This window comes from Diadema setosum, chromosome 9 (genome assembly GCF_964275005.1).
Source record: "Diadema setosum chromosome 9, eeDiaSeto1, whole genome shotgun sequence".
Taxonomy (NCBI): domain Eukaryota; kingdom Metazoa; phylum Echinodermata; class Echinoidea; order Diadematoida; family Diadematidae; genus Diadema; species Diadema setosum.
This window is the reverse complement of record NC_092693.1, coordinates 12,602,795-12,630,768: the sequence shown is the minus strand read 5'-3', so window position 1 is coordinate 12,630,768 and position 27,974 is coordinate 12,602,795. Positions and strand designations below refer to the sequence as shown.

The 27,974-nt window shown below is 39.8% G+C and overlaps 1 protein-coding gene across 1 annotated transcript; it reads right to left on the bottom strand.

Annotated features, from left to right (window-relative positions):
- Window positions 1-2,617: 2,617 nt before the first annotated feature.
- Window positions 2,618-27,618, bottom strand: LOC140233007 (bromodomain-containing protein 7-like). Its single transcript, XM_072313113.1, has 15 exons — window positions 27,513-27,618; window positions 18,407-18,624; window positions 17,367-17,553; window positions 16,457-16,514; window positions 15,883-16,027; window positions 14,763-14,873; window positions 13,411-13,625; window positions 11,583-11,703; window positions 9,970-10,147; window positions 8,455-8,590; window positions 7,636-7,747; window positions 7,423-7,473; window positions 5,358-5,469; window positions 3,992-4,215; window positions 2,618-2,980 (listed from the first exon to the last, which is right to left on the bottom strand). Exons 1-15 carry the CDS (start codon window positions 27,559-27,561, stop codon window positions 2,654-2,656), a joined length of 2,244 nt encoding a protein of 747 aa, XP_072169214.1. The 5' UTR covers window positions 27,562-27,618; the 3' UTR covers window positions 2,618-2,653.
- Window positions 27,619-27,974: the final 356 nt, after the last annotated feature.

The window sequence follows — 27,974 nt, the reverse complement described above, 5'->3', positions numbered from 1 at the left end:
TACGGCCAGCGCATGCGCACACAAACATCTTATCCGTTGATATGGGATTTGAAATTTGTGCACATGTGATGTGTTCGCATGCACTGGCTGTAGTATTCAGTGTACATGGTGTATGTAGCTCTCCCAAGGTCCTCTCGGCCGAGTCACATTCAGTCATCAATTCGAACAGAAAGGGACTATAGGCAGAACCAAACGTTGCCCGAAGCCTGTTTTCAACACTTCACCGTAATTGGTAAGTCTTCAAAGTGAAGAATTTTTGGGATTTTAAGTTAACATTTATCCCGCGATACTAAATCTGTCATGATCCTGAATGCTACAATGCGAAGCCCGATTACGCTATGCGTATGGGACTGCTGGTCGCTATGCGTATGGGGCTGCTGGTCGCAGTTAATTGCATGATTACTAAGACATGAGAGCACTTTGGGGCGAGTAAGTCTCACAGTGTTAGTTATATGAAAGGTACTTTAACCTGAAACACAAACTAAGACAAGGAAATTTTTGAGGTAACAAAACTTTTTATTATCTTTAAACACAAACTCCAAAGAGATTCAGCCTCATTAGAGTGGTAGCGGCGCCATGAGGTAAAGTGTTGCAAAGTACTGCGTCCTTATCGAACAGCATGGTGGAAGAGGAATAATATGCGTTACCATCGTTACCATCAAGAGAACATCATCGACTAACTCTGAGGGTCTATATGAGACACTGCTACCAAACTGCTATAGAATTATTTCATGGCATGTTTCAAGATTTATCTAAAATTTCATTCTAAGATGCACTTAAGTGACTCTCCACTAAAAAGGACAACATAGTACTTGGTTCATTTGCATTAATGCAACATAACTGGCTTTGTAAATGACTGTGATCTGTTTAATTCTGTATTTGTATTATGTAAATGAATTGTATATTTATAATAAGTATTGGATCCCTTGAATAATCAGCATCTGCTGAACGGGATTCCAACCCTCACGTGGAAAATAAATACATAATATACCATATCATCCTGTGATGTTAAATCTGCAAGGCAAGAAACACCCCAAGTACTACATAGCACCTGTATCACTTTTTGTCAAAAGCAGCACTGTCCCAGCAAGTAAATGACAATCTAGTGGTCCAGTTACTAAAATCACTACTTAACCCGTTGAGGACAAGTCCCGAGCATACACGAGCAAGGGTCCATGGGAAATGCGTGTTGTACCAAATCAGCCGGTCCTCAAAGGGTTAATAGTTTCAGTCCATGCTGCATACACGAAACCATGGTCATTTCTTGGAAAGGGAGCAACCTATTCCATTGCAATGGGTACACGCAGAGATCCAATTTTCCATCTTCATTGGGGCTTCATACAAACTTTCCTCCACATTTCAGAGAACTGCTGTGAAGCGAGAACTCGCAGAAGGGATGCTAACTTTGTAAACAGCACTGCAGTATCCTCAGGGCTGATATGGCATATTTTGGGTGGAAGAAACATATTTGTACCTTTTCTGCAATAGACGTCCAGAGTGGATGATACAATTTGGAAAAAAAAAAATATTTTCCATAAAACCTGCAGTATTTTTGGGCAAAAAAACCCAGCAAAAATTACTTTTAAGACTAGATATATCGCTACGGCTACTGATATGCCTCCGCCATAATGCATGGTTCTCCTAATAGGTCTATAGTACAATGTCTTGACAATGTGTAATGACAGTTTCACATAATTGGCAAAATATTAAAATGACAGGTTTGACACAAATGTGCTGAATGTTCACTTTCCTAGAACTAGGTTCAATTGGATGAATGATTAAAATGTCAGAGTGCAGATTTTTGGGGAACTGATGATTTTTACTTGACTATTGACCCTTTTATAAGTTTATGCATTGAGTAATTTTCAAGGTATTGAGAAAAAGTATAATTTCAGTATCAAATGGGAAAATAGCATTATCTAAACCTGGCCTTTGACCTTTGACCTCACAGTTCCAAAGAGAATCACTGTTAAGTTAAACATGCATAAATATGTAAGTTTCATGATGATACCTTGAGTTACTTTCGAGATATGGAGGAAAAAGTGCAATTTAGCACTTTCACTTGACCTTTTACCTTTTGACCTTTGACCTTTTGGCAAGAAACTTCCCCAAAAATATATATTGGGTAATACATGCCATACATCAAGTTAAAAAACAAAAACATAAAACCTTCAGGCATATTGCATTTTAAGGAAAGTAGTGATATTTTGAGTTGACCTTGACCTTTGACCCCCTGACCTTTGACCCATGACCCCCAACTTCCCTAGATAATCACTGCCCATCGGTACAAGCATATATACTAAGTTCCATGAGAATACCTTGAACCATTTGCAAGATATGGAGAAAAACATGAAATTTCAATGTTTTTTTCACAAAATAACCTGTGACCTTTGACCTTTGACCCTGTGACCCTAAAATCCACACAAAGTATTATCCCCCAAGGATATACCCTCATACCAAGTTTGATGTAAAACCACCACACGGCTCTTGAGATATCGACAAAAACAAAACGGGACGGACGGACGTACGGACGTACGGACGGACGGACGACCCGAAAACATAATGCCTCCGGCCACTTCGTTGCGGAGGCATAAAAAGCAACTGTTAACATCTGTGCATCCTTTGCTGGTATTTCTCCAAAACCAGTGTCCATCTATGCTGTATCCACCACAGCATCGCCATCTCCTTTATCCCTCAACAACTCCAGTAGCTCCTCCCCGACGTCGTCGTCCACTACGTCATCGTCGTCCCCCTTGCCGTCCAACTCGCCTGCGGTCCCCACGTCATCCTCCGCCTCCAGCTCCTTGGCGATGTCGTCAGGGAGGGCGTTGTCGTCTGGCATCGCGCTGCTCTCCGTCGTCTCGCTGGGAGCTGGGTGTGAGGTTACGGAGGGGGATGATGGTGAGTCGAGGACGGGCTCCATGGTGACTCCCATGGCACGCCGCACGGACTCCGCAGTAGTGAGGTTCGCCGGCATTGTCTGGAAAGATAAGAATTTCATTAAAAGTGATGAAAAGCAAAACGCATGGAAATATTATTTGCATTCATCAGCATTTGATTTGACCAAGACCACTGTCCCCTTGCTATACTAATTTTCCCTGAAATATATGCATTTTCTTGTCTACAGAAATCACCAGTACACGTACAAATTAAATTAAAAAGATATAATAGACAGGACTCCTTGATATTAAACAGAAAATCTTAAATTTGTATTTGGACATTGGACTGTCATGAAAGCTACATTTGGAATGTATTTGGAATTTTGATTGTACAAAAATAAGAAAGGCTTCTCACTTTATTACATTTCATAAGTGTACTTTAAGTAATCTAGTAGGCCTACGATTTCATAACTGAGCTGCTTCAAGATTTGTTGTTTTTCCTCCAAAATCATATGCAATTTTAGAACATAGCACATCCCTATATTCAAGTTTCTGTACATTGATAAGTGCAAAGAACAATACAGTATGTCCCAGAAAAAAATACAATCAGATTTTCGCATTGATAATGCCCAATGTGATTAAATTGTCTAAATGCTACTTCAGGGTCTTAAAATGTAACATTTTTGCCCTATTTTGCAGAAAACCCCATTCAATTTGGTTAAGTGGTCACAGAGAAATGTGTACTGTTGTAAAGCATGTCATGAGTCTGATTCTTCCAAGTTTAGCACTTTGATGATCTTGTGTGTGAATACAATAGAACTTGGAGGGAAGAGATTCCCAACATCCTCTACAAAATTCCTCATTTCTCTTTGACCACTGAAGCAAATGGAATGGGGTTTTCTGTAAGATGTGGGCAATGGGTTATAGTTTCACACCCTGAATTTGTATTTAGATTGATTCAATGTTTTTAAAGATATCATTGCGGAGGGTTCCGTTGTAATTTTTTTTGGGGACATATGGTACATTACAATTATCTATTCCTCTGCTTCAGAGTGAACATCAATTTAGAAAGAAGACGACCCATGAGAGACCCGAGAAACAACCAAACTCACCTTGGCTGTGAGCTCCTTGAGGTGCTGGGTCAGCTGTTCAGCGATGGCAAACTCCTGCTCCGAGGGACCCGAGACGTACTGGAGGTGCGGGGGCGGCTTGCGGCCCAGCCGCTCGTTCTGGGTGCGCTCCAGCTCATAAATCAGCTCGGCCGTCTTGCCCAGCTTCTTGTCCACCTCCTTCTTGGTCTCGCTATGGATTTTCTCCTGGCTGGTCAGTTCCTTCTCTGGAAGAGAGGAGAAAGGAGGGTAGGAAGATGGAGGGATGAAGCGGGGGTTAGGAGGGAGGAGATCACGAAGATCAGAGGAGGATTCCATGTTCCCAAGATCCTATGAACTTTGTAATTGCTGCTTTAAAGAATAACAACCCCATTTTTCTTCAGACTGGTATAGATTGCTGTGAATGCTTTACTAATCAAGGCATCAGGGAATTATGCTGCTCCATTTCTCATCAAACTGGTACAGAGACATCACATATGCCACTCATAGACACACTGCAGAGTAATAAAAAAAAAAAACACAATGAAAATGAAGACATATAAAAACAGAACAAACAAACATAAGTGGGTGCTGTGAATTACCACTACTCTCTGCGTTAAGCCATTTACATAGCTAGTAAAGGATTAACTTGACATTACAAGGCTGCATGGTACTACTTTATTCTCTCTTTACACAAATTCATGAAAGACAGTATATCACACAATTATTTCAAAGATCATTTCTAGCTCCTCTTCAATGTCATGGACTATCTAAATTAACCCAAAAGAGTTAATAAATGAGCGAGCATATTCCTGACAATAGTGGAATCCGATGTGACTTTGTGCTCATGAATTTATTTCAAACACCCAACAAGAAAATACACAAGCGCATAAAATCATTTGCTGAAATTGAAATAATAGCTGGGTGAGAAAGGTGACAAAAAAGTCTTTCTATTCAAAAATATTCAGGAAAATCAAAGCCAAATGTACTCCTGCCAGATATCAACTTAATTCGTCCTTTAGATAGTTCAATCATGCACCATCTGCTTAAAGACCTGGTAGCGTGGGGATGCCATTTAGTGTGAAGGTTGGCCCCGGCTCAGATACATTGTATATTCGAGAATGCTTATTATAAATTATGTACAGCTTTATCACTGACCTCTATAAAAGTACACATACAGCCCACAAATCTCTACTGGAGTTGACCCTTAGCAATGAGCGTACACTTTAATGCACTTATTCACTGACGAGCACTAGTTATGGCTTTCAAATGTACCCTGGTGGGCAGCAAATGAAGGTCAATTCAATCGAACCACCCATGATTCCCCAACGCTACCAGATCTTTAACCTTAGCTATTTTGGGTTGAGTGATGCTTAGGCCATCTACATACCCATGTCATTCAGGAATGATATATCGATGCCCTCGTCGGCCAGGGAGCGCAGCCCATCGTAGTCGATCTTGAAGCCCTGATCGGAGGGTTGGGATGCCGCACCTGCTGCCGCCTTGGTCAAGATGCAGCAGTGAGAGAAATATTTTATACATCACCCACAGAACACATGCATGTGTTGCCTTAAAGGACAAGTCCACCTTCATATGCATAAGGATTGAGAGAATGCAGCAATATTAGTAGAACACATCAGTGAAAGTTTGAGGAAAATTGGACAATCCATTCAAAAGTTACGATTATTTTGAGTATCTGAGCAGTCACTGCTGGAGGAGAAGACTACTAGAGTGTATGATGTCACATGCGTACAACTATATAAGGAAAATAAAAAGAGAATTTCACAAAACTTTACTTTTTGAATAAAGTGCACATTTCTTCGACTTGCTACTGACGTATGTTAAGGGTAATATTATTCCCCCTGCCCTCTGAAAGAGAGAAGTCGAGTGTTCTTTTGTTATGCGAGAAAAATGGAAATATGTTGAATTTTCTTTATTCTTTCTTTATATCGTTGTACTCATGTGACATCACAAGCTATAGTAGTCTTTTCATCCAGCCGTGACTGAGCAGAAACGTCAAAAATTCATAACTTTTTAACGAATTGTCCGATTTTGCTCAAACTCTCACTGATGTGTTCTACTAATATTGCTGCATTCACTCAAATCACATGTCTATGAAGGTGAACTTGTCCTTTAAAATCATGCACAATTTGCTAGTCATTGCTACAATAAGCATACCATACGCTCCTTTAACCTGTCAATATTCACAAACCACATTTCTGCATTTTGCTGCTTTCTTTTGTTTATGATTTTTTTCTATTCGTTGTTAATGCATTTTGGTGCTTCCTTTCAATTACGATTTTTGGTATTCTTTGTTAATGTTTTGATAAGGAAGAGTTAACAATTTTTTTTCATTTTAGCAATGTTTTTGTTCATATACAACTGTTTGTTTCTGTTGAAGTGTTTTTCAAAAATCTCTTACTCGTTAAAATCATAATTGATTCTTAAATTGAGTCAGGTGCTATTCGTGAATTCTAAAGCAAACGAAAATATCAAGTCTCGATCAAGACTCATCTCGACATAAATGTCACATTCATGCATACATTTCTCCATTCAGTACTGTACTCCACAATCGCAAACTTAACCATTGGCAAAATTGACAGGATGTCCCGAGTCGCAAAAATTTTGATTTAAAGGGAATGGCTAGTAACCGACCAGTGGGAATCAGTAGGAATGTCGAGGGATGATTGTTCAAATCCTTGTGGGATTAATTTAGGAGTACATTATATATCTACTGTTGTGTGAAAACTATTTGCTTCAGAACAGTCTCATATTCAAGTAATGTGCAGATTAATGCCCCGTCACTGACCAGGCACGCTAACCTGGAAACATTAAACTGCACATTACTTGAATATGAGACCATTCTTAAGCAAATAATTTTCACACAACAATAGATATATAATGTACTCTTAAATGAATCCCACAGGGATTGGAACAATCATCCTCCAGCATTCCCACTGATTCCCACTGTTCAGTTACTAGCCTTCCCCTTTAAATTTGAATATATGCCGTATATGGTATACCCTTGCATTTAGCGTTACGCATGTGCTTAGTGGATATTATGCCAGTAATTGACATGAGCAAAATAAGATGTATTTTTTTGTTTATGACTGAACTAAATCTACCCTAACGATTAATGATGGAGTATCTATGATTCTACTTATTTTCTTTTTTAATCTATTCATTTATCTATTTTGGACATGGGTAACCTGGTTAATCCAGTCTTGCAAATACAAGGGTATAATCAGTTGAATTATGAATTCACACAGCCATGCCATTAATGAAGAATTTTACTCATCATGGTACTCCATTAATTCCACATTCTTCAATAACTGAACCTTTCCCTTCATAAGATGAAACAAGACAAGTAATTGCACTTAAAGGTAGTTGTCACTGAAAAATTCAATCAAGGAAAACATTTCATGTATCTTTACACTCGAAAGAATTCAACTTACTCCATCATTCCCACTTTCGGGCTGCTCCTTCTGGGTGCCTTGTTCATGATTCTGCATGAGGAAGATAACAATGCAAAAATGACAAGTTTAGAAATGTTCTCTTTTCACACCTGTACTGGCAGTTACACACGACCGTTGCTTGTATGAACCATTGCACCTGTACAATGTCCAAGGTCGTTGATCTTTAGTGCCCTACAGGTCAAAGTCTCTCACCTGCTTGATTTGCTCTTTGGTTTTGCTGTGCTCTCCGTTGGTCAGCGAGTCCAGTAGATTGTCCACCAGCTTGGTCACAAAGTCCCCACTGTCCTTGACATACTCCTGAATACTGTGGGAGATAGATATGAGGGAAAAAGGGAAGAAAGTGTTATAACAAACTGTGAGACTGAGACAGGGAGAACAGAGAAAGAAAGACAACTCATGGAGACAAGAAAACAAGATAAACTGTACCAGGAAATTCACACTATAAAATACCTCGATTTTATCTTCCATCTTTGGAGGCATCTATCTTTAAATAGTGTACAACAGGCATCTGAAAAGAATGACATCACTTTTAAGGGTACTCTGTTGGTAGTAACTGAAGTATTCGATCCTGTCATCATGAGAAACAGGCCCACGGTAGTGAGATATTTTGTACATGAGAGTACACTAGATAGAATTTGACCCCATCTTACTAACAAAGAGAATATCGTGAGCTATGATATTTATGCTTTCAATTCAAGGTTGATGCGGAGGGGGAAACTTGAGCATTTTCTTCATCCAATACCCAAAGCATGTATATTTCAAACACTCCACAAAAATTGGAAAGAATTCTTGGCACCTTGAAATGCTCACAGGACATACACACACATGCCTCTAGTCCTCAAGAGTCAACACACTACTCAAGATATGAAATTGACAATACATTTTTGGAATAGTTAGATATTAATAGTCTTGACTGCGACAAACCTGACAGAACATGTCCATAAGAACTAGCCTTATCTGTAGCCTTTATGAATGGCATGAAAGTTAGTGAAAGTTTCGAACATCCCATACCTTTGTGAATACTTGAGCCCCTCCTCATCGCCATATGTGCTGTAGAGGAGATCCGACTCTTCTTTGCTGAGATTTGAAAAGGATGAGTCATACTGCGGGGCGTACGAACTGAAGGGGCCGTACATCAGGTAATTCACTGAAAGAGATGATGCAGAGAATGAGAGCAGAATATCAGAAAGAAAAGAAAAGACACGAAATGGAAATTGCTGGGTCTGCTGTTCCTGTGTCTGTGACTATAATCAGAATAAGGAACTGGCTCAATGTAATAATGCTTGTTTACATATCCACACAGAGAGTGAAGAATATAGCTATCCTTCTACAATGACAACGTTCACACTAATGAAGCACACATAGATGAGAGCACTGTGGTTACCAATAGGTGTGTGAACAAGCCTCTTGACTCTGAGCTCTGAGCTCTGGAATCTCCACTTTGGGTTCCAATCCTGCCGGGCAACGTACACTCTTGTATGAGATGTTTCAACCCATTGCGTCCCGATTGACCCATGCGTACGACTGCATGTTCTTTTAGGGCCAACACACTACAGAGCCATTGTTTGGGGCTGGACTTGCCCAATAAATTCAAAGTACAGTATGTCACATATTGAATTTGCCTGAAGACTCACTTATACTTATTCAAACTAACTTTTGTAAAGATGCTATTCTGTCTGTTCATTTTTCTTTTCTTACCCTGTGTGAAGACGATTTCTTTCAGACTCATAATAATCATTATTATTACCCGTATCAGGCATCTGAGCTGTGGTTCTTTGAAATTGTATATCCTCGTCTTACGCGCGAGGTTACGTGCCAGCAGAGAGTTGAGGAGCAAATATTCCATATTCCCCGCTTTGACAAACGCCTATGAGATTTGCGTGTTAAAAACGAGGGGAATATAGCATCCGGGCACTTGAGCTCCCAGTGAGGAAAACTTGCTGTTAATGACAGTCTCTCGCGGAGTAGTTTCGCGACGAAGGGCAAATTCTCATACTTAAAACTAAACGACGATCGCTGCTACAGTGTGAGCCTTGCTGTTTCTAGGCGCGCCGCATACCCGAGTTTCGCAACAGAGGGCAAATTCCCGTAGGTTAACACGTACAAATAGGGGACAATCCCTGCGCCTGTGTAAGTTAGCTGTTATACGCGCGCCGCGTACCTGAGCTGTGTATAGGCCTATAGGGATGCAGCACGCAGTGTGGTGTAGAGCTCGAGCTGGCGTCGAGTGGATGATTTATTTTGCTGCTCAAGATGCCCGAAATGGGTAATAATAATGATATGGACTGTCTACTTTCAGGGGATACGACATTAATTGCCCTCACTAGAATTGTATTGCCCTCATCTCGACTCGGGCAATACAATTCTAGTTCAGGCAATAAATGTCGTATCCCCCTCAAGGCCAGTCCATATTATATTAATATCTCAGTTTTATTAGCCATTGATCAATATTTTGTCTTGGATATGGGTTGGGGTGGGGGGGGGGGGGGGAAGGGGAGGGCCCTAGGAGTAAAGTGTTCCACCAACCTGGGAGGGCCTTATTCCTCTTGTCTTCCTTGAAGCCCTGCAATGAGGTAGTGCCTTGTGTCAGGCGTCCCGTCAGCATGCCGAGGTTGACCTTGCGGCTGTCCTCGGACTCCTCCCGGTCCGGGTTGAGGAAGGCCAGCGTTGTGGTGCCTGCCTTGTCCTTCCGCAAGAAGCCAATCTGGCACCAGAACAGCAGCAGCATCAAAGGGAAGATGGACATATCTCACCATGACAGATCACGTTACGTGTGTTTGCATGGTCAGGTACAGGATCTTTGCAATAGCCAGTATGAATTCACATGTAGACAAATGTAACAAAGTTGCACAAAACACACTTTCTGTCATATCTACTCAGTCAGGGATCATGTATCTTATTTCAAAGCATCTGTTCTTAGCCCTTTTCAACTTTTAGGCATAAAATAGTCCAGACAAATAATAATGATGATGCCGCTTTTTCAAAACGTATGCCCATTACATTACACCACAGTACACCCATACACAATATACAACAGGGAACGTAGTACAGAAATAACATTTATAGTGTGCGTTCTGAAAAATGTATATATAAACCAAAGTACATTCTCAGAGACCCCAGAGAATATCTAAAGATATTTACCAGTGAACATTTAAAGACATTTACAATGCTTTCTACATACTGACTGCCAGTAAATTTCAGACTTTGTGACAAAGGAAAGTTGATTCACTCAGAACTTGTCAAGCTAGCCCACGTGAAATGAAACAAACAAGCAAACAAAAACCGTCTGAATCTTTTGATTCCATCTTATGCCAGGTGTGATTCCAGTGACTGTGTGAATGTCAAGAGCATGGTTTCATCACTTGAACCACGTGGAAAATGCAATCAACAAAGAAGTGACTGTCACTTGCAACTTTCACCTATTTGCTGCTGCTTACAAAGTCATGCTGCATGCTGATCACCTGACCTATCACATCCCACCCAAAGAAACAATACAAAACTCCAAAGGCACAATACAAAACTCCAAAGGCACATAGAGAGCACAGACTTCAGCCAAGTACTGTAAAAGTGGATATTTTCGCGCGACTAATTTTTCGCGCTAGGCCGGGTCAGAAGAGTTTCGCGTGTTTTTAATTCCGCGGAATCAAGACATCACGCACAGGAACGTATGGCAAGCAAAAATATTCGCGTGTTTTTATTTTTGCGCTAGTTTCTGGTTGCGCGAAATGCGCGAAAATTTCAACACCACGAAAATTTCCACTTTTACAGTAGCTAATTTCCACCCATACAAGCATCCAAAAAATCATGTAATTTCTCAATATAAAAGCCTTTTGTATACGTCATTAGTTTCCAGCTGCACGGCGCCTCGCCTGAGCAGAGCACGTGCAGCTTGAACTCCCAAGTTTATTGACCATAATTGCCAAAAGATCAAAATTCCACGGATCACTACCATAATTTTAACATCTGTTCCTTGTGACATTATCAACTTTTTCTGCAAGTTTCATTTAAATCCATCCCCAACATTTTGAGTTATTTTGCAGACAGACAGACACACAAACGCCGACCAAAACATTCCTCCTTGGCAGTGGTAATAGAAGAAAACAAGAAGAAATCAGTGCAGAGATTGGTCGATGCCACACCTTGCTGTTGGGCTGACGGGCAGTGAGCCTGTCCTTGGCCGCCTTCGCCGCTTCAAGCACCTCCTGAATCAGCACCTTGGCATCGTCCTCGTCCATGTCGTCATCGTCCTCCGACTTCCTCCTGATCGCAGTCAGGGATGATATGAGAAACAGATTACATAGCCATTCGTTACCAGCATGCAAAACGTGGATGCTTTGCCAATAAAATCATCACCAGTTGTGCCAGGGATGATATACAATGATGAGGCTTATTGCACAGATTGCTGTTGATAATAGTAATTATAATGATGACGATGATGATAATGATGTAAATTGCAATAATCACAGAACTACTACTACTATTGGTAATATTGTTTCTATTACAATTGATAATATATTGCCATTATCATTTATATCATCTATTATGAGTTACCATCAATCTCATCATCATCATCATCAACATCATCCATACACATACAAATTTTTACACTTCACTTTGTAATAGTATTTTGCATCTCTTGAATCAGTCACCAAAAAAAAAACTTTTTCTCAAGTAGCAAGACCCATGAAGCATGAGTGATGCAATGCTAAAACAAGAGACCCGCGGGTCTAGCGCTCACCTGAGTATCGCAATTTCACCTTTCACGCAGTCACTAATCTAAATTATTCACAGCTCTACTAAAATTTGACCAGGCATTCTCAAGTAGAAGATGAAAATGTACAATAAGGGCCCAAATTTTTTAAGATTCCTTAATTTGAGGGGATTGGGGCCCCCTGGGGCCCTCTGGGTGTGGCATGGTGCCCATTTTGATAAATTGAGATCCTGACCCCCTAGGGATGCTACCTGCCATGTTTGATGAAAATCCATCATGAGGTTTTCAGGAAGAAGATGAAAATGTACAATTCAGGCCCCCATTTGGACCTTCCCATCCCCCCCCCCCCCCCCCCCCTGCCCCCAAGAGGGGCACCCCTGGATCTGCTATGAACAAACTTGAAACTACAGTCATTAATGTACTCACTCATAGTATTATCTTAGCTCTATAACTTCTGATTATAGAGAAGATTTTTAAAGATTCCTTCATTTTGGGGGTTTGGGGCCCCCTGGGGGCCCCCTGGGAGGGGCATGGTGCCCATTTTAACAAATTGAGATCCTAACCCCCTAGGGATGCTACCTGCCAAGTTTGGTGAAAATGGGTCAAGGGGTTCTCAAGAAGAAGATGAAAATGTACAATTTAGGCCCCATTAGCACCCCTCCCAACCCCCCTCCCCCGGGTCCCAAGGGGGGCACCCCTGATTCTGCCATGAACAAACTTGAAACTACAGTCATCAATGTACTAACTCATAGTATTAACTTAGCTCTATCACTTCTGGTTCTAGAGAAGAAGATTTTTACAGATTCCTTAATTTTGGGGGGTTTGGGCCCCCCTGGGGGCCCCCTGGGTGGGGCATGGTGCCCATTTTTAAAAATTGAGTTCCTAACCCCGTAGGGATGCTACCTGCCAAGTTTGATGAAAATCGGTCTTGGGGTTTTCAAGAAGAAGATGAAAATATAAAAAGTTTACGCACGACGCACGACGCACGACGGACGCCGGACGAAGGGCGATCGCAATAGCTCACTTGAGCCTTTGGCTCAGGTGAGCTAATAACAGACATTCAATAATAACACTTTCAATATTACTCATGCACATGCATGACATTTGAAGCAAATAACGAAGGATTTCAAAGACAACATTTGCTCCATGACAGAAGGGGATGCATATTCCCTTGCCGGTGGACAATTACAGCTATGACCTTATGCACTTGGTAGATGGAATTCTCCTGCGACAGATTTGGCGAACGACTAACTCACCCCACTGCACTGCCCTGCTCCATGAGGGAACCATCATCCGTTGCCATGACGTCCACGTTGTCAGAGGCACGGAGGAAGTCCTGCCTCTCATGGATGGAGAAGTTTTCTTTCTCCGCCTGGTGCTTGTACGTCTGCCGCTGCCTGGACCTGTCCTTCGACTTCCCCTCATGTCCCTCCACACAACCAAAAGCCCTCTTGATGGTAGCTAGACGCTCCTGACATAAGAAAAAAATAGCAAAAAGAGGCAGCCATTTATCAACCTCTTCATACCCGAACCTACCATAGTGTGCAAATGTGTATTCAGATACAGCAGAGAGGGAATTGTCTTCGTAAAGCACATGTAAGAAGGAATCTGCTCAAAGAAAAAGATCCAAGACATAACAAGGTCTCCATGGGGATATTGTAAAGCACGTAAAAAAAACAAACAAGGAAAAGTAGAAATTACGCGGTGCGTAATATATGTCCCCGCCGGAGGTAGCATTTTGTAGCAAAATGTGCAATATAGGTAAAAAATCAAGGTCAAAGGTCAAAGAAGTCAAAGGTAAAAATTCTGTGTAAAAGTTTTGAAGCCCTCACCTAGTGCCATCACATAAAGCAAACGGAATCGAAATCGGGTTAGAAATGGCGAAAAAGTAGCATTTTGTAGCCAATGTACAATACAGGTCAAAAATCAAGGTCAAAGGTCAAAGAAGGCAAAGGTCAAAATTCTGTGTAAAGTTTTGAAGCCCTCACCTAGTGCCATCACATAAAGCAAACAGAATTGAAATTGGGTTAGAAATGGCGAAGGAGTAGCATTTTGTAGCAAAATGTACAATATAGGTCAAAGGTCCCGGTCAAAGGTCACAACTGAAATTCTGTGCAGAAGTTTCAAAGCTCCCATGTAGTGCTATCATATAAAGCAAACAGAATCAAAATTGGCTCATAAATGACAGAGAAGTAGCAAATTTAACATTTTGATCACACACGGACGCACGGACGGCCGGACGCACGGACGGACGCACAGACACACACACGTACGGAGCCCGTTTCATAGTCCCCTGCTCGAACTCGTTCGGCGGGGACAAAAAAATGTTGTGTCTTTAATTTTGCATTGTAACAAGAGAAAACTGTATTGATTCTACCTCCAAAAGTACACTAAGTGCTCCAGGCATCAACTGCTTTCACGTTAAGAGAGAAAGATTTACAAATTTGAATTCATGCTGTGACTCTATTACGGGTAAGAGAAGAGGGATGGGGGGCCATCTTTTCAACTCTCCATGTGAATCCAATCAAATGGCGGAAACAAAGGAGAGTTACAGCATTAGGTCTCTTTCTCTATCAACTAAACGGATAGATCGGATCATTCAGCTCACCGTGCTCATGACTTTCTGACCCGTGTTGAGAAGCTTCCTCGCTGCCTTGTAGTATACCGTCTCCGGCCTGTTGTACTTCATGGCGTTCTCACACATCAGCACAAAGTCGGCCTGTGATGGAAAATCACCCAAAAGCAATGAACTTGTTATACATCATCTGTCATCATTCCCTTACATTTGGCAAACAGGACACTAACATCCCGAGTCTCTGTGGGAGTGTTGCAATCTGTAAGGGGTCCAACACACTTGTTGAAATCTAAATCTTCTACACTCCCTGGCTACTCTCCATGGCTATGCCATGCATGCATGAGCTTCTGCATTATACGTTACCCTTACGATTCAAGAAACGAAGTGAAGCAAAGCAAAACTCAAAACAGAATAATTGTAACAAATATTATGTGCATTTAAAGACTACGCTCAGAATGCATGATGGTTAATTATAAATAACATACCTACAAACTTGTGGACGGAAAAAACCCCCCAAAAAGGCAACACACTATTAGTAGCAATAAATTTGATATTGAGTGGACATAGTGCATCAGCATAAAATATAACAACAAACAAATCTTTATTGCAAAAACCAACTTGAGTGTTTCCTCCATTGCATGAGTGTTTTTTTTTCTTCTAAATCTGTGGTAGAGACACAGAAGACCTTTTTTTAAATGCCCTATGCCCAGCTCATTAGGCACTTAATTCAGAATCCTTTGCGTATCAATAGAGAACCTAGCATGTCACTAGTATGATGGTGCATATTAAATTTAGATGCACAGTGTCTCCCTCTGCTTACAACTAACTGAAGTAGAGCCTGCCAGTGGTGGTCTCAAATAGGAGGGTACAGGCAAGGCTTGACACTAACTTTTTTCTCTTGTGCCCGTTCGGACCTCTAAAATCTTGAAATCTGAAATTCTGGTGGCCCCAAACGAATAGAAACATGACAATCCATTTTTTTTTTTAGTCTTACGTGCCTGATCGGGCCACCATAAGATGGCATTTTTAGAAATTTGGTGATCCCACATCAATATTCAGTGGCCCCCAGCCACAGCTTATGTTGAGCCCTGGTGTAGCTGACTACAGAGTATTTAGAAAAGAAAGATGTCACACATGGGTTGCTGGCTTTTACCTTATACTCGTCAATGGAGCTATACGCCTCCTTCTCAATTTTCTTCTTCATGGTGCTGAAATCCATTGGACGCAGGATGATGCTGGAGTAGCCAGGTGCAATGATGTCATTAACTGGCCACGCAAAGAAGCCATCGACATCTTTCCTGGGGGGTATCAACATGAAAGAAGAAAAAGAATTACAGGTACACATTTCACAACACTGCAAAATGACAAGAAAACTTTCCAAAATGCTGAAATAAAGAGGCAAGGTAACATTTTTACTACTTGGTATTTCCACAAGAATAGCATTTTTGACCACAAACTCTGGGCAGTTTAGAAATGAGTCTTGAAATATCAGACTCAGTAAAAGTTATTAATGAACGTATAGTCAACTAAAAGTGCAATTACAGAGATTACCGGTATCTGATACACACATACAAACTTGCATACATAAATGCATACAAGCATCACTGCATACAAACATACATACATCCGTACATGCGCACATACATTGTACATACAAAACAGCATGACAGCTAGCTGGCCATACATCAGTTATTGTGTAAAGCAAAGAGCAAGTATTATTGGTTTACCTCTGTAATGTCTTCTGCAGGTTCTCCAAAACTTTTGACAGTGGTCTTTTCTCTTGAACTGGAAGACAGTTTGTTTGATGGGAGAAACATAAAAATGAGATGAAATGTTTTTGAAAAAACCTCCAATTGTTGTCAGCTAACCCTCACATTATGCAAGCAGGTACTCAGATACCAAAAATGTATCAATGCCAACCTCATTCCAACACCTCATTGCTGCTGATTGCCGGTCACAGAGATACAAGAGAGAGATGATTTGCGCATTATCTGCTTATGGAGTGGTATCTCTAAAGTGATGAGGGACTTTGCATTTAGCATCAAACATCTAAGCTCCATGTCTGGAGTAATAAAACTCACTCCTATTTCAAATCAGAAATAAACTTATTAGTCATGGACTTTCAAATGAAATGTTATCATAAACAAATTGGAGATTCAATTGGGATGGAAGCTTTATGATAACAGCATATATTGTTGGTAAAACACATCTCCTGTGTCTTGAAGGATAAATTTACACTAAGATTTTTCAGCTGGCCAATTTCAGTATCACATTTAATCATTAGACTGTCACCTGACTCTACAGTGTAGGTAATTACTTTCAACCAAAATGACTTGGATGTGTGTGACAGTGTCTGTGCCTACAATGTATGTGTGGGTGTCTATATTTGTGTGTGCATGTGTGTGTGGGTGTGTGACTACATCATAAGATTGGTAACTGTCTCGTAATAGGACAAAGCGAGATCAATTCTTCAAGCCCCGTGATGCACTGATATACCACTATAAAAGTAAGAACAGCTCTAGACAGACAGACATGCCTAAGGGGGGGGGGGGGGGTTGAAGATGGAGAGAGGGGGATAGGAAGAATGAAAGAGCACTGACTGATGACAGTATAAAATGTCTTGGTACTGAGTCTAACCTGCTTGCCCATCCTTGCAGTGTCTGGATGGGTTTGCCCTTCTCTCATGCATGGCAAGCAAAAGCTTCTTGGCTGCTGGAGGATTCACTGGACCACCATCCTCCGTCCCTTCTTCACTCACTTCCATGTCCTCCTCCTCGTCATCATGGATCTCTGGGTCAGGTGTGCCATCATGAGCAGCAGAGCTCTGCAGGCAATACATGGCAGATGTCACTGAATGCCATTCCAGACGATTGTCATAATTTCACATCATATAGTACATGAAATCAACAGCTCCATGTATATATTTGTGGAATTTATTGTGGTTCTTGAGCAGAGAAACAATACTTTGAAAAAAAACGTAAACAAATTACACCGAACAGGGATGATTACATAGGAGGCTCACATATTTCAGAAATGTACTCAGTGCAATTCCATTGCAATACTGCTTGCTTGCGAGTTCACCTGTGTATAATCTATGCATGCCTTCTTCTTTTGTTCTGCTTCCTTGCTTCTTGCTTCCCCAACTCATGCATTCTTATGGTGAGCCTTCCACGTCATCATCCTTGTTCATTGCAATTTGTTATAAATTTCAAAAATATTCTTATTCTTCATCCCTGTTATCGGAAATTCTGAAACTCTGTCCTCGGTATAACTAATCTATACTTTGTACAAATGTAAAAATCTGAAAATCATCCGGAGATCTCCTTTAAACAGTTTATGCACATCTCTGATGGAAATTTTACATGATTCAAATAGTTCAATACTTGCAAAGCACAAGATGTAAAGGTGATGAGAAGTTAATCACATATTCTTACAATTTAGGTCAATACCTTATTTGACTTGTTTGAAAATACGCTGATCAAAGACTGCTGATTAAAATTGTATTTACTTAGCGCAGGTACGATCTGCACACAAATCACAGAAAACAACAAAATCTTTTTAATTGGGGGAAAAGTAACATTTGCAATAATGCCCCTGTTGCTCTCTAAATCTTAGCAACCATCAAAATCTTGTTAACTTACATATATCATATCCCTGATTTGACCCGTTAAACATACCCTCTTCCTGTCATGCTCCGTTTTCTTTTTCTTCTTTTTCTTCTTGTGATGACTGTGCCTGTAGTCGGGGTCAGGGGTCGCTGGTGAGTCCACTGTGCTGTAATGGTCGGAGCTTGGAGAGGCTGTCACCATGGCTTCTGACCCCTTGCCCACCTTCAGCACTAGACGCAGTGGTGGCTCTGAAGGCCTGTCCACCTTTTCAGGGGTTTCATCGTAGCCTGTAGAAGTTAGACGAGTATATTTCTGTTAACCCACCGGGTTTTTTGAGGGACTTGAAACCACGGGGGGGGGGGGGCTTTTTTGGCCCCCCCTTCAGATCTCGGTAGTGGATCGCGTGATCCTCACGAAAATTTGCACTAAGGTAGAGGCTAATGTAATCTACAAGACCGTATGGTTAGATTTTTCAAATATTAATTTATGTATTTTATATTAACTGATTTATGCTAATTTATGCAAAAATATGTTTTTTTTTTGCCTATAAATAAAAAAATAAAGCTCCAAGACTTCTAATTTTTGGTGAACATATTCTTTTCAATATCCTCAACAATAATATTGCAGCAAAAATTCGGCTGCATAACCGTTTCTTATGTATTTCATTGTTTATTGAATTTCTTGTGTATTTCTTTGTTTTTTACTTTTGGTTTTTGTTGTTTTTTCGTCAAAATTTGTCACAGAAACTTTTTAAAGCATAATCAGGCTAAAATAAATCATTATCATTATCAGCCATTGAAAGTAAAAATATCCTTTTTATATGAATTAATTGCAAAAACACAATTTACATTGGATTTGTACACAAAATCATGTTTTCGGGCAATTTTTGGGTCGATAGATTTTTTTCAAAGGGGCGTGGCTTCAAAACAGTATGCCCGGGAGCGACAAATTTGGTCTCAAAAGTTGCGTGATACTTGCAATGAAAAACTGGGTACCTACAGGTCAGACAAACAGGTCGAACCATTAGGAACTAGAAATGTCGCTACGGCGACTGATGCCTCCGCCATAATGCATGATTCTCCCAATAGGTGTATAGTACAATGTCTTCACAATGTGTGATGACAGTTTCACATAACTGGCAAAATATCGAAATAACAGGTTTATCGGAAATATCTTGAATGTTCACTTTCCACGAACTGGGTTTGCTATAATTGTCTATTAAAGAGTGCAGGTACACATATTTGGGGAATTGAAAATTTTTACTTGACTTCTGACCGACCTTATTATAAGTTTATGCATTGAGTATAATTTTCAAGGTATGAAGAAAGAGTGTAATTACAGTACAAAATATATCTTTTTTTTTTCATTTAAACCTAACCTTTGACCCTCAACCTTTGACCTTCTGGCTGGAAATTTCCAAGAGAATCTCCATTAAGTAATACATGTACATATATTAAATTTTAAAACTAATAATGCAATCATTGCATATACTAGTATATGAGGGAAATAGTAACATTTTGAGTTGATCTTGACCTTTGACCCCTGACTATTGACCCATGACCCCTAAATTCCCTAGATAATCCCTGCCAGTCAGTACATGCATATGTACCAAGTTCCATGAAGATACATTGAACCATTTGTGAGAAAAGTGATATTGCAACATTTTCACCTAACCTTTGACCTTTGACCTTATGACATGAAACTCTCTCTGGAGAATCTTTATGCAGTAGTACATGTCTACACTAAGTTTCAAGAAAATAACTGCGGGCATTGCATAGATATGGGGAAATAGCAACATTTTTAGCATTTGACCTCGACCTTTTGACCTTTGACCTCTTGTCAATGTCACTAAAATCTACTCAACTAATTGTCCCATCATACATCATCCTTGGACCAAGTTTGGTGAAAGCTGCTTCATCCAGTTTTGAGTTATCACGTAAACAGATAAATTTTAGGATTTGACCTTGATCTTTGACCTTTGACCTCGGTCCGGTTTCACTGAAAAACTAATCAAGTAATTGTCCCATCATACATCATCCTCCATCAAAGTTTGGTGAAATTTGCTCCATACAGTCTTGAGTTATCGCGTAAACGGATGAATTTCATGATTTGACCTTGACCTTTGACCTTTGACCTTTAGCCGATTTCACCTAAAATCTAATCAAATCATTGCCCCATCATACTTCATACTTGGACCAAGTTTGGTAAAATTCCAGTAAATATTACTCAAGTTATCGCGTAAACGAAAGCGGACGGACGTACGTACGGACGTACGGACGGACGGATAGACAACCAAAAAACATAATGCCTCCGGCACCACTACGTGGCGGAGGCATAAAAATGGATTAGTGTGCAGCCCTGCTTAAAACCTTACTTGATGAACAACTGAATATTCTAGGGTATAAGGTTAGCATTATGACACATCATAATATAGCAGAGCAATACATAACACACGTATTATCAAAGTAACCAGATATGAAACTTCTCAAATGACACATTTTATTTGCTCGGTACTAGTAACCACTAATACTGAAGTCTACTGTTTTTCTTATAGTGTACTGTGAAAATGTCTGCAAGACTTGATAGGTTTTTGCATTTGGTCAATTTCACTGAATTTCCATGGGAATGAGGGTACAGTGTATTTCTGCAATCTGTAACATTTACACAAAGTATACATGTATTTTCTCAGTAAAAGGTGTCCTTACTTTATACGTATTACAACATTTAGATCCATAAATAGATACACTAGAGTGTAAAATTCTCACAAATTCTGACAGTAAATATTCCATACAGTGTATTTACACACCGCAGTAGGCTTTGGAGGCGACTTAGAACAATGTTATCTTCGACAACAATTAAACTACAAATTACATGACGTGGAAATAGACTACGTGTCTGTGTTACAGTTGTAATGCTTCATGGTTGTAGGCTACTTAAAATACTTCAGTATATACAAATGCAGTACATTTACATCTCATGACATGTGACCTAAATTTACTGCATGTAGTAGGAGAGTTGATCGTATCACCAGACTTGATTTTTTTTTTTTTTTTTTGGGGGGGGGGGCTATGAATTCCGTACTCAGCAGATGAAATTTCGGCCAAAAATAACAAAATAACAAATTCCTGAAAATTACGGATTTTGCAATATTATAAAAGGGTCATTCCATGGGGTTGGGTCTTCTCTAGATTTTCATGTTGTGTAGGGAATAAAAGTCATATTCTGACAAATTTATCAAATAATTGTCTGTGGTTTGCAGTTATTCTTGAAGAGAAATGTGTGAAGAATTGTTTGATGAAAATAAAACAAGCCTGTGTACAAATGTATTTTGTCTATGACTGTTTCACTAATGATGTCCCATGGTTTTTTGTGGTTTATGTTGTGACATAAATATATGCCATTTTCATGGCAATGTAAAATAGGAATATACAACCTTTCAGCATTATGCCTATCATAATTAAGAGAGGCAAGGTGACTTCTACAAAAACTATAAGGCACATAAACATTTGTAACAAAATAAGAACACCAGAGCATCTTCAAGCAACCTCATACCTATGTTACAAACGATGTCCATGGCAATTTTTGTTGTAACATAGGTATAGCATGGTTTTACATACACTTCCAATCATAATATGATCAGAAACTTTATTTCTATAATGAGATTTATATTTCAGAAGTATTCTTATCCAAAAATTAGCATCAAAATCCTCCAAATAAACGAGAAAATACAGAACATATCACTGTACTTCAGTGCGATGTCCGGCCTCTTCGTGTAACGTAGGTAAGGAAAGACGCGTCTCGCGATAAAAAGAAGAGCTACTAACTTCAGCAATCGTATTCATGTCACTGGCAGTCCTCCCCCAATGGCAGAAAAACTACTCACAGCCAATATACACCTACCTGGACAGCGCAAGATCTGTTTTTCTGCCGTTGTCCATGTAACGTAGGTACAGGAGTTTTAATGTTTCTGAAGTCAATTGGTAAGCTTTTACGCTATTTTACGAAAATAATAACATTTGTCATATTCTGTAAGTCTATTAGAGGAAAAAAAAAACGACATCTAAACCTCTGAACTGGCCAAAAATACTGTGGACGATGATACTGTAGTCCCACATACTGAGATATTTGTTACAGGTTCATGTTCATAATTTTGATCGCCAAATTTTCCGTCCATGCCGGTCTCTGCAAAAGGAGCATATAATTCCTCTCTTAGAAAACCATACAAAAGTATATCAGTGTATCTTCACTGCAATATAAATTTGTTTTACCTCCCGATTATTGTAAATTTTTGGACCCTTTTGTCATAAGGTATCTACCAAGGTAGACGTGCTAAAGTTAGTATTCATCACTATATACTAGTTGGAAAACGTAGATGTCCAGACTGCATCTGAACTAGAGAAATAGAGTTTGCCTTATTTTGCTGGTGATATTGAGAGAACTAGGAGCTGTGATATTCTTTCTCTTTAACAGATTTACTTCGAAAATGTCAATGTTTTCCTTCGAAGATTCACTGACCTGTTAGATGCTCTGATGAAGTTGTTAACATTTCACAAGGATTCACCATTTCTATTCCATGCTCACCCACTGTGAAGTCTCAAAGCTAAAATGCCAGTGTCCTATTCAGTTTGGGTGGGTAGTGGGTAGGAAAGGCTTCAATGAAATTATGAACCCCAATCAAAATTGGACTATTATTGCTCTACACTATCATTCAAAAAGAGGGCGACAATTTTGATGGGGGATGAATATAAAATAGGGCCAAGTATTATTTTGGGAGTCTATTAAGGACCATAACCGTAACCGTAACCCTGACCCTAGCCTAACCTTAGCTAGGACACTGGGGGCAGCAACCTGCCCTTCCTAGCTTACATCAAAATAAGTTTTTAGCATAGAGTATGAAAATGATATTTTCCTATGTTTTACATGCTATATTATTATTATTATTATTAATATTTACATCATTTTAAGCATAACCCTTTTTTTTTTTTCCAATTTTGGTGGGAGGTACACATGGAACTCTAGCTAATGGGTATGCCAAGAGGTAGAAATGTAAGCAAAATTGTTGAAATTATTTAATTCCATTCATAAACACACACATACATCAACAGGAATATATAGTCGACCCCGACAAAAATTTTCTTTTAATTTTTTTATTCTATTTCTCTTTACACCTTATGTTCAGTTTGTTGATGAATCTGCCATGGCTCCTCCTCTGCCACTGCTACGTTTTAAACTACATGAAAGAGTGACAAGGACACATCCACAGCACTCCACAAACAGAGAGGAAGCCGACAAAGCAACACCCAAGAAGAGCGAATGTAATAAACTAGACAAGAAGAAAACTGCACAGAGGGAAAGTGGACAGAAGAAAAACAAAAATCGAGGGCTAAATGGACATTGGACAAAAGAGCAGAAATTAATTTCAAACAAAGAACATGGAGAAGACAAGAAGACTTGTCTGATTTCTCTTTATTAGTTTTCTTACTTAGTTGACAACTAGTTGATGATGTTAGTGTATATAAGGTCAAATTGTGTAAAGCTTCACTTTCTTCTTCTTCTTCTGATTAAAGTCTGCCTTCTTTCATACCAGAGTTACAAAGAATTGAAGTCTGTGTAACATAGGTATTGTTCCACAGGTGTGCAGTAGATATAATTCCAAAGAACTGTTACAATAGTGTTATTTGTGGGAACATACATAAAGTCTATATGTGTAGGTTTTAACATCTCACACCACAATAAAGGAAATCAGTTGATATGTCGTAGTGTACCTATGTTACAAAGACATACTGTCCGTGTAACATAGGTAGTACACTGTGGGCGAGGTTGTTGACTGAAAACCCCTGATTATAACAATAAAATCATGTTTTCACTTGAATACCCATACAAATCACTTGCTTCAATTGTGGTGCTTTTAAGAATATTGTCATTGTGTCACTCTTGATGAAAAAGTTAAACCTTTGATTAAAATTGTTAATGGTTTGTAGAAAAAAACATGTTAATAAAAGTGGCTTGCAGTTGACATCAGAACATACAATCTTACTAATAATGATCTCATGCGCCTGTTAAATAACATGTTGATGTGTTATGGACGAAAAAAACGTGGATGTGTTCATTGTTATCATTTCAGAACACAAAATTATGAAGGATGTCAACAAATGAAGTCCATGTAACATAGGTATTTTGCCATACCTGTTTACCCATGCTGACTGAAAGTGTGCGAAGTAATAAACAGATTTCTAGTGGAATAAGTTGAAGAATGGGAGTAACAAATCAGGGGGAAAAAGGAAATTTCAATTTACCCAACTTGAATTTTCAACTTGTATGTCACAATTTCAGTCCCAACCCCATGGAATTACCCAAAATGTAAATTATTCACTCTGATTTTTGGAAAAATAGAGGTCTAGACTTTAAGACATCATGGCCCGAATTCACGAAGGTGGTACAAATGAAACCATGGTATAAACCTTGGACAAAAACCATGGAGCGCCAAGTGTCGCACGGAATATTTCGTTACAAAGTTGGTCATTTCGTCGACAAAATGACCGTTTCGTTAACGAAATTATCATGTCGTGGACAAAATGTTCATTTAGTTACAAAATGTTGTCATTTTGTTACAAAATAATCATTTCATCGACGAAATGACTGATTTCGTAACGAAATATTCCATGCGACACTTGGCGCTCCATGGTTTTTGTCCATGGTTTAAACCATGGTTTCATTTGTACCACCTTCGTGAATTCGGGCCAAAAGGTTATCTTTTAGCCTGGTGTAAAACTGCTAATAATTCTGGACAAGATTTTCGCAATGGAATAATCGACGTCTTTCACATTTTGTCCATGTACCAGAATCACAATGATTCACCACACACATTCGTACTGAGCGGACGACAAAGAGGCTCAAATTTTGAATTTTATGGTATTAAAAGGTCTAGAGCATTTCAAATAATTTATTCGATAAAATCATGAGATAAATCAAAATCTTCTAAATCTGAAGTGAAATGGGAATTTCTTAGCGTTCCTACATTTTTGTGTTGCATTTTTGGCGATTTTGGCCCATACCACAATGCTCTGCTGTAAGGCTAGTCTATGAAGTCCTGCATGTATTGTGAATGTCATTATTTACAATATGCAGACTGCTGTAAGGCTAGTCTATGAAGTCCTGCATGTATTGTGAATGTCATTATTTACAATATGCAGAGATGTGCGCGTACGTAATTAATGGCAAAATCGTGAAATTGGCCCCATGGCAGTGCGCATGCATCCGTGCGTTAGCAAGCAAGGTTAGGTTAGGGTTAGGGTTTGGGGTTAGGTAGGGTTGTATTTATGGTTAAATTGGCCGTTAAATTAGTTGAGAGAAATTAGGGTCAGGGAGTCCTTCCGAGAATAAAAAGCTGAAGACCAAAGGAAAAAAAAAAAACAGGAGAAAGGGAGGACGAAAGATGGTATCCCCATGCTGTGGAAATCGGCCCCACTGCTGTATCAATCTCGTGTAAACGCCGTTTGGTGAGGCCGCATTCACGAGTATTAATACTGTGGAAGAAAGCCCCACCGCCGTGCTTATCTACCAATGAATGCCACATGGTGGGGCTGAATTCACAAGTAAAAACAGGCGAGCCACTGTAGTATTAGTACGGACACGCAGTGGTGGGGCCTATTTTTCAGACGAGTATGCCAAATTAATACCATGCTGTCTGGTAATAGATCTACTACAACATTGCAACAGCTACCATAGCTGTAATTATATTCGACATACTAAGAATCTTGCTATAGGATTGATCGAGAGCTGATCACGTGATGAAGCGTAGTTTTGGTTGCCCATCACGTCACCTGAGAATAAAAGTTCGTTACACTCTATGATGATAGTCATTTTGTTTTGCTGATCTCTAATAGTCCACACAGTCCTAGCGTGTGATATAACTTACAATTGTGAGTACGTGCGAAATAAAGTGCATTGCACTGTGGTCTAGAGATTTGACCTGGGTCAAGTGATAGACCACAGTGCAACGAACTTTTATTTCTGTGCCATGCACGGCGCGCTGAGCAAATTCGTTGTTTTGTCATCTACGCGCGTAATATACGTCTAGCTAAAGTAAACTATGTAGCCTAAGCCCTGAGGATACCCTAAGACAGCTAAAACAGTTTCAGATGTGGAATAAAATGGGAATATGGGAAGATGTGGAATATAAAGCAAATAATCAACTTTTAGTTTCAGGCAATGAGACAAACTATCACTTCCTCGGCGATCTGAAATAGACTGAATGTGTATGCTATCTTTCCTCATCTGCGCTTCGGAAAGATACTGTAAAAGTGGATATTTTCGCGCGACTAATTTTTCGCGCTTGGCCGGGTCAGAAGAGTTTCGCGTGTTTTTAATTCCGCGGAATCTAGACATCACGCACAGGAACATATGGCAAGCAAAAATATTCGCGGGATTTCATTTTCGCGCTAGTTTCTGGTTGCGCGAAATGCGTGAAAATTTCAACACCGCGAAAATTTCCACTTTTACAGTAGCAGTGTACATCCAGATCGCCTTGGAATTAGGAAGTGATGATGGCTGATGATAGTTTGTCCCATCACCTTCAGTAACGTTGACTATCTGCTTACTATATACACAGCCCTGTTGCTGTACACAAGTAGCGCACGCACGGCGTCTGGTCGGGCTACCATCTGACCATAGATGGCCATCTCTGACCCTGGGATTCTCATAGCCTAGCCTGCAAGTGAAGTGCAGTGAAGTGCAAACGTGTTTTGTTTTACTTTTGCTGTTTGGCAGCTCAGCTAGCACTAAGTTAGCAGCTTCACTTTTTCACATCAACAAGTGATCAAATGACAATTAATTTTAAGTAAGGACTAAATAACCTACAATTTAATCGAAAGGGTGGGAGTCAAACAAACGAAGTGGAAATTTCATAAATGAAGAATGAAAATATCGAATATTTCGACAGAACATAAACTCAGAACGGTGCCTCACTCACTCAATGCATTCTACCTGTTTTTAACGGTCCCGTATATAGGTTTTGGCGTACAGCAACACTATACATCAGCCCTCAACATTTCAAAGGAACAAAGAACACAATCACCATTGATCACAAGGCAGCAAAGCCCCAGCAATCGAACAATCTCAGAAGCAGACTGATGACAAAATAAACATGGCAGCATAAAGACAACCCTTTGATTACCTCCTTCTCTCCTGTCTGCTCTGTGATACTTCTTATGCTTCTTCCCCATCTCATAGATAGGTTTCCTCGACTAGCCACTGATTTTTGTGGAAGATTGATCGCACCAAAAACCGCGAGCAGACTAGCACATAAAATCATGGTAAGTGAGCTAGCTGCATTTGTTGTTGTTGGGCGCCTGGCCTTTCGGTTAGTGCCCCAGTGCCGTAGTGCCCACAAGTGTGCTGCCCTCAGCGGTACAGATATTTATGGATCAAAGAGATTTTCCCCAGTGACTGCTAGAATGCGGAGTCTTCATACGCCCTAAACACGACAAATTTTTTTTTCTTTTTTTTTTAGGAGTGATCTTCATAATTATTAATCCATTGAATTTAAATCTGAATTATGAATATCTATTGTGATTGAGGATCCCTGAACTGCAACAGAGAAATAAAAACACTTCTCTTTTTGGTGGCAACGTCAAGG

Excerpts from the sequence above, each read along its gene's own strand:
- LOC140233007 (XM_072313113.1), bottom strand. The coding sequence starts at position 27,561 with ATGGGGAAGAAGCATAAGAAGTATCACAGAGCAGACAGGAGAGAAGGA. Across the intron at positions 14,874-15,882 it reads GCTCCATTGACGAGTATAAG|GCCGACTTTGTGCTGATGTG; the intron begins GTAAAAGCCAGC and ends TTTCCATCACAG. Across the intron at positions 2,981-3,991 it reads TCAAGGAGCTCACAGCCAAG|ACAATGCCGGCGAACCTCAC; the intron begins GTGAGTTTGGTT and ends TTATCTTTCCAG.